The 15,717-nt window shown below is 44.2% G+C and overlaps 1 protein-coding gene across 2 annotated transcripts in view; it reads right to left on the bottom strand.

The window, feature by feature from the left end:
* spon1a (spondin 1a) overlaps positions 1-15,717 on the bottom strand; it is a 92,170-nt gene that overhangs the window by 53,553 nt on the left and 22,900 nt on the right. For both annotated transcript variants that reach the window (XM_031569231.1, XM_031569232.1), the window contains exons 5-6: positions 15,371-15,493; positions 9,200-9,348 (exon numbers count right to left, since the gene is read on the bottom strand). In XM_031569231.1, the coding sequence (XP_031425091.1) occupies positions 9,200-9,348; positions 15,371-15,493 (272 nt within the window). The remainder of the gene's footprint in view (positions 1-9,199; positions 9,349-15,370; positions 15,494-15,717) is intronic.

Here is a 15,717-nt window from a genome sequence, read left to right as displayed (position 1 = left end):
ACACCTAAAGTGGTGGTAACCCCATTCCGCAATCAGGTGATTGAATTAGCAGTTTTCTCGCCTCCTCCTTTTGCGTCAGCAGAGGAGGAACGTTTGAATAAGCTCTGTCCAGTGCGCGCTCTCCGCGGTTACGCAGAGCGCACTAGAGCTTTCAGACAGTCAGATCAGCTATTTGTGTGCTTCGGTGCACGCGCAAAAGGCAGACCTCTATCAAAACCGAGCCTCTCCCGTTGGATAGTAGAGGCTATCGTGTTGTCTTATAAGAGCTTGTCTTTAGATCCCCCGGAGAAGTTGCATGCGCACTCTACGCGGGGGGTCTCGTCTTCCTGGGCCTTACTAAAGGGCGTCTCAGTGGAAGATATTTGCAAAGCTGCAAGCTGGAGTTCTCGCCACACTTTCATTAGATTCTATATGTTAGATGTGGGTGAACCTAGTTTTCTTCATGGTGTTCTGCAGGCAAGCGATCTCTGAATCCCCTGACCTGAGAACGATGTATATGATAAGTGTGTTCATCGGTGTCTACATGTTTGTTGCACATGAAACACTCCAGGGTGGTTTCCTACAGGCGCAGGATCGCGATCCTTGCCGCCTATGACAAAGGTTGCCCTGTTAATATGTTCACCGCCAGCGGCCGTATGAACCTCTATGAGGGCAAAGGCTTCAGTAGAGCTGGTGTGTGTAATTGGCTGCCACTGTATTATCACGCGGGAATGTATAGGGTGCCATTGTGTTATATCGCAGTGAACTGCGATAAGGAACGTCTCGGTTACTTACGTAACCTCGGTTCCTTAAGCAGGAACCAGATATAACAAGGTTGGCGTGTACAGTGTTACCTTGGATTGATTGTCTTGCTCAGTTTCTTTCCGAGGAAGATCTGAGGGCGCGTTATGATATTATAGAGCTCCTGGAAGGCGGGGCCAGGAGCGCGCGCTGACAGATCTCGCGGCCTTTCAGGCGTGAATAGATAAATGCTTCGATTTGTAGCCATGACTTGATGTCATGTACCATTGTGTTATATCTGGTTCCTGCTTAAGGAACCGAGGTTACGTAAGTAACCGAGACGTTTTCTGTTGTACTGAACTTGTACCAAACCGTGATGTCCAAACCGTGGTGTGAACCGAACCGTATCTTTCGTGTCTACACCCCTACCAAATGGCAGACAGTGCGTCATTCTGGAGAAATCCTCAAGTGGTCAAGCGTTTCATTTTTCACAGATCATTTTGAGCAGACAAAAGTTGTGTGAGAACTGCTGGAGTCACTCAGAGTCTCATTTACCATCTCAAACCCTTCCCTTCACACTGGTGTTTGACAAGCGGAATTAGCACACAGGAAACTACAATCCCCAATACACCCTGATCCCATTTAAAACAACATTTGTCTTCCTGTTAGCGCACGGTAGAGACTCTATTAATATGACCCTCCTATTTCTGTTCAGTTTGTGCTCAGTAATAAATTAACAAGATCTCTCCTCTCTCATACTGTGTGCCCATTAAAAAAAACTAAAGGTGTATATGTGGGTTTCTGAAAGGCACATTAGGACAATTCAACTATTAAAGTAATGATGTAATGTTGTTCATTTTCACACACTCACAAAAAACAATAAAACAGATCCACTCAAGTTGTGTATGTACCTAAAGGGTCTCAGCAGATCCGTACTGCCTTCAGAGACACGATTATTATCCACTAAAATCGCTTCCCATACCCCGAGCCACCTCAGAGACCAACTAGGCTGTTTGTCCCAAGTCGCACTTTCAAACTCTGTGCACCTCTGACGTCCTCTGCTTCTGAGCTTGACGCAAGCAGGGACTTCACAAAAGCCGCGTTAAAACTAATGGAGCGTAGGAGTGTGCTTTGACAAACATCCCAATTCATTAAGCCCTCCCCCCAATTTTGTGCAACACAGTGGAGTGGGAGGAGAGTAGGCACAGTGAGACGGAGGTGGTGGGGGAGGACTGCTGTTATGATCAGTATTATGCCATCCATTATAGGGGAACAGGGGAAAGTCGGTTCCCCCATGACGCAGAGATGAACAGACTCATTAGGGTCGCACTCCAGAGAGAAACAGATAAGCAGGTGAGAGCCACAGACAGACAAAATGAGGAGGAGTGGAAATAACAGGCCCTGTGGACTCCCATCATAATCTCTCTCGCTCCCTCCACACTCCCTCTCTCTTCCTCTCTCTCTCTCCCTCTCTCTACTCTCTCTCTCTCTCTTCTCTGCTGATGCTCTGCTGTTTCTCCTTGAGTCTGTCCTTCTATATTTTAAGTCGCACCAACATTCCCTCAAAAAGACAGTGAGCAGCAGATGTAATGTTTGCATGAGATTAGATTCTGTTCACTGGCACATTCTTCCATGGGAGTAGTGTACACTGTGTTCCAACATACCCCACTTGTCCTGCGTCTCCGCCAGGAAAGCACATTTCTCGTTAAATCATTTTTTCCTCCCCCTTCTCGCTTTTTTTTTTTTGCCCTTAAAACGAATCAAATCAATACTGCCGCATTGTTAATGAATGCACATCTATTGCTCTCATTCACTTCGTCAATTAAAGGGTTTGGCTGAAGCCTTCGACAGAGTGTTAGATGTGTTAGATGCGATGCTACACATGATCTTTTTTTGGGAGGGAAGAAAAGATAGAAGATGATGGATTTCTCCAAAGGAAAAATAAAAACCGCCAACTGAATGCTGACTGCACAGCGTCTTCTCAAATCTGTCATTCTGTCAGACAAAAGGAAGCATTCTTTGCTTGCTTGAAAATCGCCTAACAAATGTTCCCCTTTTTTTCAATCACGAGACACATGCAGGTTTGAAGCAGTTCCTTTCTTGTAGATCAAAATCATTTTTGAAAAGAACTCATCCTTCTGTGTCTGAAGAGATTGCATGTGTAAGAGTGTGTGTACTATCGAAATTGATGCTTCAATGAGGAAGCCTGTATGAATATAGACGTGCGTTTAGGTCATGTGGATTAAAGGTAAAGGTGAGCTGGCAGCCGGTACAGCAACCGCTGGCTTGCCATAGCTCTCCAGGTACATGTAGATGTCATCTACTCTGGCAAAAATCACCCTTTGGTATTGAGGCTACACAGAGCCTCATACTCTACATGATGGAGCAAATGTGCATTTGCGTACTGTCAAAGAGCCATCCCCAATGTAAAACACCTGGCTCTGTCTCCCTGGCTTAATGGTCTGCGATGTTTTCCTGTGTTCATACCACAGAGGTTTGTAAAGTTTCAGACGCATACTGGATTTGACTAAAACGTTTGTAAAAGCAGGCATACGCTGGAGAAGTTCACTTTTACTGAGTACCTCATTGAACTTCTGCCCGAGGCACAGTCTCATGGCTGTGGTAAATCAATGTGATTTTTACCCATGTTGACATGCTGTTGTTGTCACCATTTTTGCTCATCATTCACTCACTTTTGAGTGTGCGTGTGCGTGTGCGTGTGCGTGTGCGTGTGCATGAGTATATGTGTGAGTAATTAGGTGAGAGAGAGATTGTGTGTGTCTGTGTGTGTGTGTGTGTGTGTGTGTGTGTGTGTGTGTGTGTGCGTGTGTGTGTGTGTGTGTGTGTGTGTGCGTTTGTGTGCGTTTGTGTGTGTGTGTGTGTGTGTGTGTGTGTGCGTTTGTGTGTGTGTGTGTGTGTGTGTGTGTGTGTGTGTGTGTGTGTGTGTGTGTGAGTGCGTGTGTGTGCGTGTGTTTGTGTGTGTGTGTGTGTGTGTGTGTGTGTGTGCGTGTGTATGTGTGTGTGTATATATGTGTGTGTGTGTGTGTGTGTGTGTGTGTATGTGTGTGTGTGTGTGTGTGTGTGTGTGTGTGTGTGTGTGTGTGTGTGTGTGTGTGTGTGTGTGTGTGTGTGACCTCTATATGGACATAGCCTTCCTTGACAAGTTGACCAAATACCAGCCCATTGTTGCTAAGATGAGAGACCTAGGCTATACATGTAAGATGGTAGTATTGATATTTGGAAGCCTGGGGCATGTCCAAAAGCTTTCGGTCAGTGGGCTACGACTGGCAGGACTTAGTAAGAGACAATCAAAACAACTAGCAAAGTTCTGCTCTGTATCAGCTGCTATAGGTAGTCTTGCTGTTTGGCTTAGGAGATGTTTCTTGTACCCATGAGTCACTAAGCTGTATTCAACCTCTGAGAAATGTTTGAATCCTTTCTGTACAGAATATGATTGGTGGATTCAAATAAATAATTTAAATGTGTGTAAGAGTGAGAGAAAGAGAGAGAGAAAAGGAGGAGGAAGAGTGAAAGATCATGTCAAGGACATTTCTGCTGGGAAAGACTTGAATCTCATGTGGTGACATTGGCATCAACCCCAACAGCCAACAGCAGGATTAGCACAGTGTTGAAAGTTGTATCTAACACACTGAACCAACATACAGTATATTTAAAGAAAAACGAAACGATCATCATCTCAGTGGCACGCTAAGCCCTAACAACCCCAGAAGCCTGTTACCACTCCGGTCCCTACTTAATAAGGCGTGCAACCTTCTCTAAAAGATTAAATAAATAAATAAAATACAGTAACAGAAGCACTAAGATCAAAGAGCTCAACTCTCCTGCTCCCGACCTCCAAGTGGAATCAAGCTTGTAGCTGTCAGAGCAGGAGGCACCAAGCCAACACGGAGCGTTTAAGGAGAGGAAGTGTTGCTCCTGATCTAACATTTAGTGCTGAGCTCCACAGTGATAGAGGGGCCAAGCAGCCCTCAGAAGGCTGACACTGACAACAGAACTACAGGCACGGCAACAAAAAAAAGAAAGAAAGAAAAGAAAAACCGCAACCTACAGCGATGAGTAGCAGGTGGAGGAGGAGGAAGAAGGACAGGGAGGCTGAGTTTCCCCCCCAGAAGAAAAGTCAAGCACCTCTTTCATGAAAAATATAATGTTCCTGCTCTCACCTCTGTGTAGTGGCCTTGATAGTCCGACTAGTCTCGCTGTCAGCCACTTACATCATCTGTTCTCACGCCAGAACAGGAATCTTTCCGACTGGTGGGGGGGTGGGGGGATGTGGTGGGGGCGTCTCTGTGTGCTGTGCTGAGGAAATGGAGGATTTCATGAGCCGTAGAAGGCTGAGCGCTGGGACTGATCCGACCGAGCCACAGTGTCACTGCGGGGCGATGCCCATTTGCATGGCCTATCTCATTAGTGCCACGCTGAGCACAGGGCCGTACCACACAGGAGCCCAGTCAGTCCCAGATGCGGCCCTGCTCCATCCCCGTACCAACTACCATCTGGGGAGCAGCCGGCTGCACAAATGACTCAGGGATGGGGATTTCAACAGAGGGTAATGTGCTTTAGTGGCATTAGGTTCCCCAGTTTTCAAACAGTCCCCCCAACCAGATAGAAAATTATGCTGATTTCCGAGTTTGAGAACTCACAGGAGACATGCGGTGTTGCCAAATTCTGTTAATGTGAAAAAGAAAACAAATGTTAAACATCCCCTGCTGGGCTGTCAAAACCATAAGCACTGAGGATTGCTACGTTTGTAAGCAGTTTCCAAGTAGTAAGTTAAAATGTAAGATAGTCAGTGCAAAAAAGTGAAATCAGAGTTGAAGTATAAAGGCAATTTCAGGAATCCAACAGGAAAAGAATCCATTGGTCAAATGAAAAGCTGAGCCCTGTCATATTGTCCTGAGAAAAGAAAAGCTACAGAGGCAATAGTGTCACATCGGTTTCATACATTCTTCGCCCAGCGTCTCCCTGTGTAAGTTTCCAATCCCTACCACCCAGTCCTATTTTCTTAAAGTCAGTTCCACTGATAAAATCACTTTTGAGAGCAACAACATGATATGTTGGGCCCCTTTTTTCATGTGAAATGCAAAGAAAATAGCATGAGAGCAGGACGTGCCAACAGGAGCTCACTGTAAATGAGTAACATGAAACACCACGGAGAGACTATTCCGGAATACTGAAGATGAAAATGAAACGCGGAGAGCCCCGTGGACTCCAGAGAAGCTCGGCTATTATATTTCCAATTAAATCACCTACAGGGAGTAAGAGATGAGCTCCGCCTTCGTGAAAACACATATCAGTCTGCAGTGATTGGCAGCGTTCTCCATAGGATTAAACAGGCATGGCGGTATGGATATAACACGCTGTCTGGCTATAAACGAAACCAAATGTGGCTGTTCCCAAGAGAGAGCATCTTTCATCAAAAGAGCGCTGACTGTAAAGGAGTGCGGGAGGGGGATCGGGGGGTGGGGGGAGGGGGGAGGAGTGTGCGCACGAAAAGAAAGACAGATGGTAGCACACATCTAAAAAGATGACAAACTGCAATAAAAAAATATAAAGTCATCATCCAAGGATGGGTGCTGGGGGGATGGGGGATATATATAAATATAAAGGGCTTGTCTGTCCTCCACGCATCCTTGGGTCGACAAATGAAATGGTGAGATCTCTGAACCCCCTTGGCTAACACCTCCACTCCTTGTGAATTTCAATTTGAATTTCATCTCTGCTTCACCCCCCTCCTCCTCCTCCGCCACCACCCCTACCCCTTCCTTACTTCTTGTTTTCACTGCTAACACGGTAGGGAAGACAGATTTTTGTTTGTGTCAGCATTTAGCCCGGCCATTTTCTTGCTCCAGTGCTCAAATTCATCATGGTTACTTCACCTTCGGCAGGATTTCCACAAGGTCACATGCAGGAAGGGACCGGAACAGAGCAGAGATGGAGTACCAGACCCCTCTCCCATCCCTCCACATCATCAGCACAGTGAGAACAGAGCCCATGGCAAACATCCCATACATCACTCATGCATACTACAACATCACATGCATCACGCATATGTACTATCCAATGAATTCTGAACGAGTACATGCTATATCATGGCAATATCCCATTTTAAAGTTCTACTTCTGATACTTCTGCTGAAGTTTGTGGCAATACATATCAATAAATATTCTAGGTAATACAGACATGACGGCAGCCTTGAGTTTCCTTCCACAGTGCCGGAATCTGAGTAGGATGATACACCCAATCCCCCTCCCACCTTCTATCCCGGCCCCCGATGTCCTAGTGTATTAACACAGCCACATCACACTGATTTCTGGGGAAGCTGGTAATTGATGCAGTGCTTTGTTTCAAGCCAGGCAATCAGTGTGGGTATTGATCCTTCAGGTGTAAGTAGTGCCATTATCACCAGAGGGATGGGGGGAATGGCTACAGCTTCTACTGGCCTAGCCGTCTCCTGCATGGCTGACAGCCCCACAGAGGAATGTCATCGGGTCAACCTGATGAGATCTCCCCACAATCGTCACAACAATCTAGCGTCATTTTCCTGTGTCTGGTAAACACCCCCGGTGGCAAACAAACCGGTGATCATTTGCCATCCTTCAGATACCATACAGATACAGAGCTCTTACAGCGGATAGGGAAATCGACCCTCAGCCCGCATCTGGTCTGCCCTTTATCCCATCAGCCCGACCCCCCCCCCCCCTGCACCCCCATTGTGTATTTCCAAGCCTCCCACTTACAAGTCTGCCACAATCACTCAATAACTAGCCACCCATGGTGATCAACCTCTCTAATCAAAATACCCCCTCTGCACCCATCTCTTCTCTGTGACAGGCGCAGAGGAAACAGAGGCTGGCTGTTCCTGATCGGCTTGGTGCCGGCATGGGTCAGACGAATATGTCTAGGCTGGCATTATTGTTAACACTCCAGCTGTCAGGTGATATATCTGGGCATCTTGGCGTGCTGAGAGCCCCTCTTGATCCAGCGTTCTGAGCTTTTTCTTCCACCGGAGAGCATTGAAAATGAATGTGCGATTACCTGCAATAGTCTCAATGACGCCCTACAGTATCTATATCATATATCAGCGCCACGTAATAGCTGACATCCTTGTCAGATTCATGCCTCTTATCTCTTGTGCAAATGTTAATGCTCAGAGGAGAGTGTCTGACAGAGAGAGAGAGAGAGAGAATGTGTGTGTGTGTGTGTGTGTGTGTGTGTGTGTGTGTGTGTGTGTGTGTGTGTGTGTGTGTGTGTGTGTGTGACTAGGAAACTGTGGGAAAGAAAGGGAGCGAGCCAGAGGACAGTGAGAGGAGATAAGCATACAAGGTTCTACTAAGAGGTTCCTCTAACACATGGGCCCTGACGTCCGCAATGTGCTCATTAGGTGCTGCGACTCCACACCTCCATTACTTTCCAATAAGCACTCCGTGGGGGCATCTGCTCCACAAGCCTAAAGCACAAGTACAAACTGATCAGCAGCAGGAGAGGCTGAGAAGACACGGGGGGGAAGGGAACATAAAAGGATGAAGACCGAAAAAGAGAGACATGGTGAAAGGGAAGGCAAGAGATGGATAAAGAAAGAGAGAATTTTGGCTCAGGATCTTCATGTCAGCATACTCTTTGAAGTACTCTGTATCTGCAAATTCATGTGACACATTGTGACCACATCTGGCAACACCATGCAAGGACATTGTTTTTTTATGTAGTCAAATGTCTGTTGCATTCCTTGTCCTCCGATAAAAGCATCCCCTCCCCTTGCACGTCCTGCTCACTGACGGCAATCAATGCCTGGGCCGCATGGCAAGCATGCCCAGCATGCCCAGCACGCTGTCGAACCTCTAGCTAGGCTTATCCATCGGCGTCTCCCGTGACCATGTAATTACCCTGGTACAGAGGCAAAGTAATATAATGACCGCACTGTGCCGTTTCAGCGCTATTTTATCACTCTTCCTCTGTATGGAACCTGCCTATAATTTCCATTATTATTCTTATCGGACTTCTCCAAGGACAAAAGGGATATTGCCTTCCCAATTTCCAGGGAGGGATTAGCGTTAAATCAGTAACTGTTTGGAGCTGCAGGTGCTGAGCAATGTATTTATTTGAGGATAGAGTGAGCCTTGTTAGCATGGGGGTGTAGACATGGCTGACATTAATTCTGAACAGGAAAGCACAGCAAAACAGGAGACGAAATCCTCACACATCCAGGTCTGCATCTGTGAGTGTTGCTGGGCTTCTTATTCTGTTTTTTGAAAGTGATGAGTTTGGTATGATTTTACATTGTAAGTATTCCCTCGTTGGTGTGAGCTTAGTTTGGTGTGATTTTACATCGTAAGTATCAGGCATTCGCAAATGGAAATACGTATTTTGTTATTGTTTTTAATTTAGGGGGATGGGGAATGAATGAGCATTCTATCTTCACCACAACGGTGGTGTGCAAAGCTGGTCTGTACCACAAGCCTACCTTTTGTCGAATCTCTTCCTCCATCTTCACTGGAGAGCCCAGCTCAGCAACCTGCTTGACCCCGTCGCTAGAATAGCCTCCATACTCCCAGAGCACGTAGTTCTTTGAGTGGGAGGCTCCAATGAGTGCAGACCAGTGGTTGGCACGCCCTGTAATAATAGAAATGGCCAAGTATTTTCATTATTTTTTACAGCAATGTTTATGAGACTTTTTGTTGTTTACTCTAGTAGTATTGCAAGTGACTTGACCATGTCTGGTTTAATCAACAGAGTTATCTCCACAAGCCCAACAATCATCAAACACTCTACAGTTGTATGTTTGTATGTATGGTTTGACCAAATGAGTTAGTGTTTAGCACCCTTGAATCCATACACTTCCAACAAAAGGCTCCTTTTCCAAACCGGCATCGCTACTTCTGAGAGCCAATTTCCACCTATACTTGCTTGGATTGGCTGCTGCCGTCTCTCTACATTGGTCACAGAGTCTGTTAGTACCTCTGCGCCAACAGCTCTGGCTGATGAAGTGTCTCTTACACCGACTTTTATAGCAGCAGGTCAGCACAACTTGTTGAGAGGAGACGTGATTCGTCAACCTCTGACATGGGGCCCAGGGACTTGCCACAGTTCTCTGCCACAAAAAAAACAATCGATGGGAGATGTGCTCCCCAATTACACCTGTTCTGATCGATAATTAGTCTGGTGACAACTATGATGGATATCCTATCAGCAAAGTTGCCGGAAAATGGTTCTTGCAAAAGGCATTGGGCCGTATTCTCCATTCGCATGCAAGTCTTTTTTTGCCCGCCTCCATGTAACGTGCATTTCAGTTATGCGTATTCACCCCTACACACTCCTATAACGCCCACAGCGCTCAACTTCAGAATGAAGGTGTGCTCATGAAAGAGGCGTAATTTATTTATAATAAAAGTAGACTGAGTCACAAACGTATTTAGTTTGGCTGTTTGTGAAAACGTTGAATATGGACTTTCTCATTTACCTTGTGAATGTCATTCAAATCCATGGAAAACATAAGCCAGACTTTGATTTTGAAATTTAAATAACAAATAACAAATAACATCAAATGAAAACATTGATTTCTATTCATCACATTAACAAAGAAGTCAATTAACCAAATTACACATTTGCGAGGAGGCCTATTTATAAAGACGTGCTTGAGGTGTTGAGATCCATGATTTTAAAACACAGTTGTGGAAAAAGTACATCAAAATTTAATGTCCAAGCTTAAGATCATGTTATGCAGCCTATTATCAAACACTCAAAATACCTCAAATAATCAAACACTGATGACCAAAAAATGACTTAAGATATTGGCATCATACCAACCACCCTCTGAAAGGAACCAGATAGAAGGACAGACAGAACACTATTATGGAAATTATTTTGATTTCCATTGATTTGAATGGATCACTCCAACATTTGGAGGTCCGATATTTCTTTATAATGACCACTGCAAAAAAATTGCTGGCCACTGCCATGGCAACGGGATTTGTGCTTCCAATTCAAATCATTGTGCAAGAACTCCGTTCACTTATCATAACTGAAATTCATTGCAACTTGAATTATATATGCAGGTAATAGATGGCTACACCCTACCTGAAACTTTAAAGTTCTATTTGCATGAAGAACTATTTTTTTCTCAGCATAAGCCATGCCTATTCTGTCCCATGATTTACATGCTTTTCAGTTACCTGCTTCTGAGGGCTGCAGTAAGTCTTGCAGAATGATGTGAAAGATGTTAATTAGAAGTACAAAACCTGTTGCCAATGGCAGTGATCGTTAATGGGTGCCCTTTCAAACCAATGGAACTTTTTTGCAACATTCTGAGGAACTGTATAATAATGATTAGTATCCCTGGATCATTCCTATTATGCTTTAAAGACCTAAAAAATTATACAACCCTCTTTTTTTTTCTTGCTTTTCCGTCTTAAAAGCTGGTCTCTGCAGGTTTATGAATAGGATTTTGGAGAAAACCTTTAGTTAGAAACTTAGTCAGTGCACTTAGGAGTACGATCAATTGCTTTGTGAATACGGGCCCTTATTGTTATTGCTGAGTTCTATTGTTCCTTACAATACAAAGGAAAAGTACACCAAAATGACATGACAAAAACCTCTGTAGAGTACAGTAACACAACTACACATGGTCAACTGAAATTGCAATTGATAATATATAAGTAGTCTATAAAAACAGCACATTGGCTGATTGTTTTTTGCTTTAAATTTCATTACATTTTGTTACTTTCTTTGAGTACTCTGATTCTGTGAGTATCTCTCTATTTCAGTCACACTAGCAACATTTGAGCAAAGGTCACTGTGAAAAAGTACAATTGTTCAGGACAAAACTGTTCAGCTCCCGGTCGGCCATCCTGTTCAAAATCCCTCCAATCTAATTTCCTTTTGCAATGTACACCATTCTTGCAGCGTGACGGACTGTGTACACATCTTCAGAGGAACTGCTTACCCCACACTCCCTCAGTGAGGTTAATCCCTCACAATCCGTCAGACCGGGATCCAATCTCACCAATGTGGTCTGATGTTCCAGTACTTATTTTCATATTTTCTGCCAAACTCAGCTTTTCCCTCTCTCTCTCTCTCTCTCTCTCTCTCTTTCTCTCATTCTTTCTTTCAGTCAGTCTCTTTCTCTCCCATCGCTCTCTCTCTCTATCCCATCTCTGTTCTCACACAATTTAAGGATGTTTCTATAAGGACAGGCAACAACTCTTCTTTAGATTTAACCCGTTTCTGTATCTGACACGCATGTGAACTCATATTCGGTGAGGTGCACTACATTTCCCATGCCTATTTCTCTGACCATTCTTCACATTCAATACACAATGCAAAATAAAAAAAATCTGATTCAAATTCATCCAAAGCCTTTTTAGATGACACAATCAATGTTGCAGGTGGGATTTGAAATTGCTGCAGGGCAGACACACAAAGAGGAGAGCCCTTAGAGCCAGTGATAAGACATGGATTCCATCTCCCCACATCACTCAGCCACCTGATTCAGGTCCAGCATCCTCTCATATGTAGCCTCTTAACCTTCCCCTGCCCCTTGTCTCAAGGTGTCTGAACAGCCAAGGCCCATCTGGCTGCAGTCTCGTAAAACAACAGAGAAACTGAGGCATACAAAGCAGGGGGAGGGTGGGAGTCAATGTATTCAGGTGAGTGCAGACATGAAAAAAAAACGTGTTGCCCTGATTCAGAGTAACCTTCATGATGAGAATGTGTGTCACTGACGCTTTTCCGTATGCGTGTGCTCTGCTCTCCCTCTGGCTCAAGAGAGAATGGACAGATCGCGCTGTAAAAATAAAAAAGGTGACAGTTCCTGTACGACTGGCGTATTGAAGCACTTTGTTTCACTGGATCCCGCTGACATGAATGACACATTTACAGGAAGTAGCTGTATAATATCTAGCTACGACTATTCTGATTTTTGTTGAAGAAGCATATGACTATTTTACAGTATGGGTAATGCTGAGGGGCTTTGATACATCTATTCAACTAGCAGATGCTATCCATCTTTGTGAGTTAGAATATGTGTGTGGGTTTGTGTGTGTGTGTGTTGGGGGGGGGGTTGTATGTATGTATGTCTGTCTGTCTGTCTGTCTTGTCTGTCGATCTAGCTGTGAGTGTGTGTCTAAGAGTTCAAGATTATGCCCTGCCAACATTCTCTAAAACCATTGTACTCTCTCTTTCTATCTCACTCGCTTGCTCGCTCTCTGCCTCTTTGCTCTGTCTGTTAAGCTCATATATTAGAGGGCTAGCTCTATCTCTGGGTTGATCTTACTCTGTGAGTCCATTCTAATCAGTATATTGATCTGTGTTTGCGAGTGCACAACCTGAAGTGGAGAGAGGCAGTAATCCGGGGGCTTAATTCACTCCCAACGAGGCCGTCTCAAGGTTATCCACAACGCCCCACAAAAGACAAGAGGGCTGAATAGGAGCGAGTGTGGGCTTCAGGCTCCACATTCACAGTCATTTTGTGAGGTGGCATGACTGTCAGTAGTTGAGGTGACATGTCGTATTTAGGAAGCACTTCTGTCACAAACATGTCATTGGAAGGACCTGAAACTGAAGATTCCACAAGGTACTGACTAAGGCCAATAATAATGCTCCAAAAATGAAAGTGACAACCATTCAGTGGTAAGGAGAATTCGGTTTCGCTTTGGTGCAGGTGACAGCGTTTGAAAACTGGGATAATGGTTGGGAGTTTCGTCATTAGCTTGCCTTGTGGCAATAGAGGTAATCATTAGGGCATGTAAGCGAGTTCTCAGTGGTGAAAGAAAGCAGAATGGCACCTGACATGATTACATTTACAACTGCTGCTCTATGTGACCCTGTTATAATAACAATTTTAATTGGCCAAGGTTAAAGGTTAAACCAAGAAAACGCGGAACCTGTCAATCGGAAGGGGCTGCGGCGAGCTGATGCAAAGCTTGTGCAAGAGCACTTCCATTTTAATAGGGGGTAATATGGAGAGACAAATGAAAAGCTCATTTTGGCTGAGAACAGACATTGTGAAGGCCATCATCGAAAACAATAAATCCTTTTTCCCAAGCAAATTCAAGGTATGGTGCCAAGTTGAATTGAGTTTGAATCCATATATAAGACAGACATTGACTATGTTGGAGTTTGCACAAGCAAAGGACAAGCACTTCCATTTAAGTCTGGACAAAGGATCAATCAGTGTACTACAGAGAAGCGTAGGGATGCATCGGGTCAATACTGTGCTCATCGCCACTCATATACCACACAATGATACCACTGTTTTGTTTCAAAGAAAGTTATTTATTTTTTGTTGGAAAGAGCCTCCTGCTATACATTTCATTTTATATCCATGTTATTATTTCTATTTTATTTTTTAACAACCAGAGCAATAAATAAATAAATGCATTGCATTTTGAAGGTATATTTATGGTAGAAATGAAACTACTCCTACTCGTACTCTGTCTGAAAGAAGTAGTATCTGTGCATCCGTACAGAAAAGGAAGACTGAATGTGGAGATTTATAGGTAGCTGCATTAAATTCATCATTGCAACCAGTTTCAATGTTCTCCCAACCCAAAGAACCTCTCAATGAGACATGTTCTTTCATGTTGTAAATTTAGCCTGGCACAGTGTTGTTATACTTATTTTCGTTTTTAATTTTTTGTGTTTCTTTTACATGTGGGGGAGGACATGTCCAGTGTATACTCTACAGACCGCCTGACAATGGTGTCTATAGTCTCACCCCACGTTATATTTACTTTTTGGTGGTAGCCTATGAATTGGTAGAGTGTGGCATATCTGGCACCCTTGAGGAAATCCCATACAGCATAAGAACTGACTGAACATCCCCAGCATCATCGAGTTAGTCACGGCCCTAGTCACCAGGAACACGTGTCTGTTATCTCTCTAGGGAACAAAACTGTACAAGTGGCACGTGCACCAGTGGGGTTAGCCACAGCCGTACAGCAGCAGCCTCCTACGGTGCCCCTTGCGTTACAGCCGTTTCATGCCTGTTTCTTTGATGCCTGTTAGCCCCTTTTGGTGGTAGTCAGGATTATCACAGTGCCAAAATTCAGGTAATTTAAAGGTGAAATTTTGGTGATTCACAATATGATGCAAATAACATGACACAATCAGAACCCAGGGGATTCTCCTTTACTTACACATTTATAATATTCTTCATTATTACTTTTGTTACAATTTTTATTAAAACATTGTGTAGCACAGTAAAATGAACAGTGCTATATTTATGTTTTGTTTGAGTGAGATCCTGATTTAGTTTTACTAACTACATGGTACATTTCCTTCTTTGTGGAATGTGTGGTAACAATAGACAATGGTTTATTTTGGATGTACCAAGCATTTAAGTGAGTAGTCTTTAGTAACCGGTCTGCAGTAAAGGAGGTTCTTCAGTGATCCAACAGAGAGTGAAATAACAATCTTAGAGAAATGGTGAGGACTTTTTATAGTCTGCATATGAGGCATTCACAGTAAATTCTAGCCTGAGGTAAGAGCACACTGTGAATGCATTATGTATAGCACATTTCATCCTTTATGATATACTTTCTTAAATGAGGACTGCATGTACGTTGGAGTCTCACGTATATCTTACAGCAATAAACACCTATTTATAGGCGTTGGTCCAGGTCTGATGAGCACTTACTGGGGTAGTCTTTGGGATGCATCTTCTCTGACCAGTTGCCAAAATAGGTCACCCTGTACTTAGCTGTCCCACAGGCACAACAGTCCAGGAAGGGCTTCTCTGTGGCCTCCCCAAAGAGTGGCTCTGCAGAGGATGGAAAGGAGAGCAGAAACATCCACGGGGCTTATTCACAAGGACCGTGGGATACACACATACTCACATACAGGATGCATGCATGCATACACACAGGTGCACACGTAAGACCTTTGATCATCTCCTCGGCACGCATCATCCAATGTAATGGACCGTGGGAGGCCCCAGACTTACTTAAGATCATTGTCATGCAAGTGCTCACACTTAGATCGGGC

The sequence above is a fragment of the Clupea harengus genome, chromosome 6 (genome assembly GCF_900700415.2).
Source record: "Clupea harengus chromosome 6, Ch_v2.0.2, whole genome shotgun sequence".
In the NCBI taxonomy this organism is placed as follows: Eukaryota; Metazoa; Chordata; class Actinopteri; order Clupeiformes; family Clupeidae; genus Clupea; species Clupea harengus.
The sequence above is the reverse complement of the archived record's forward strand: the minus strand, read 5'-3'. Positions and strand labels throughout refer to the sequence as shown.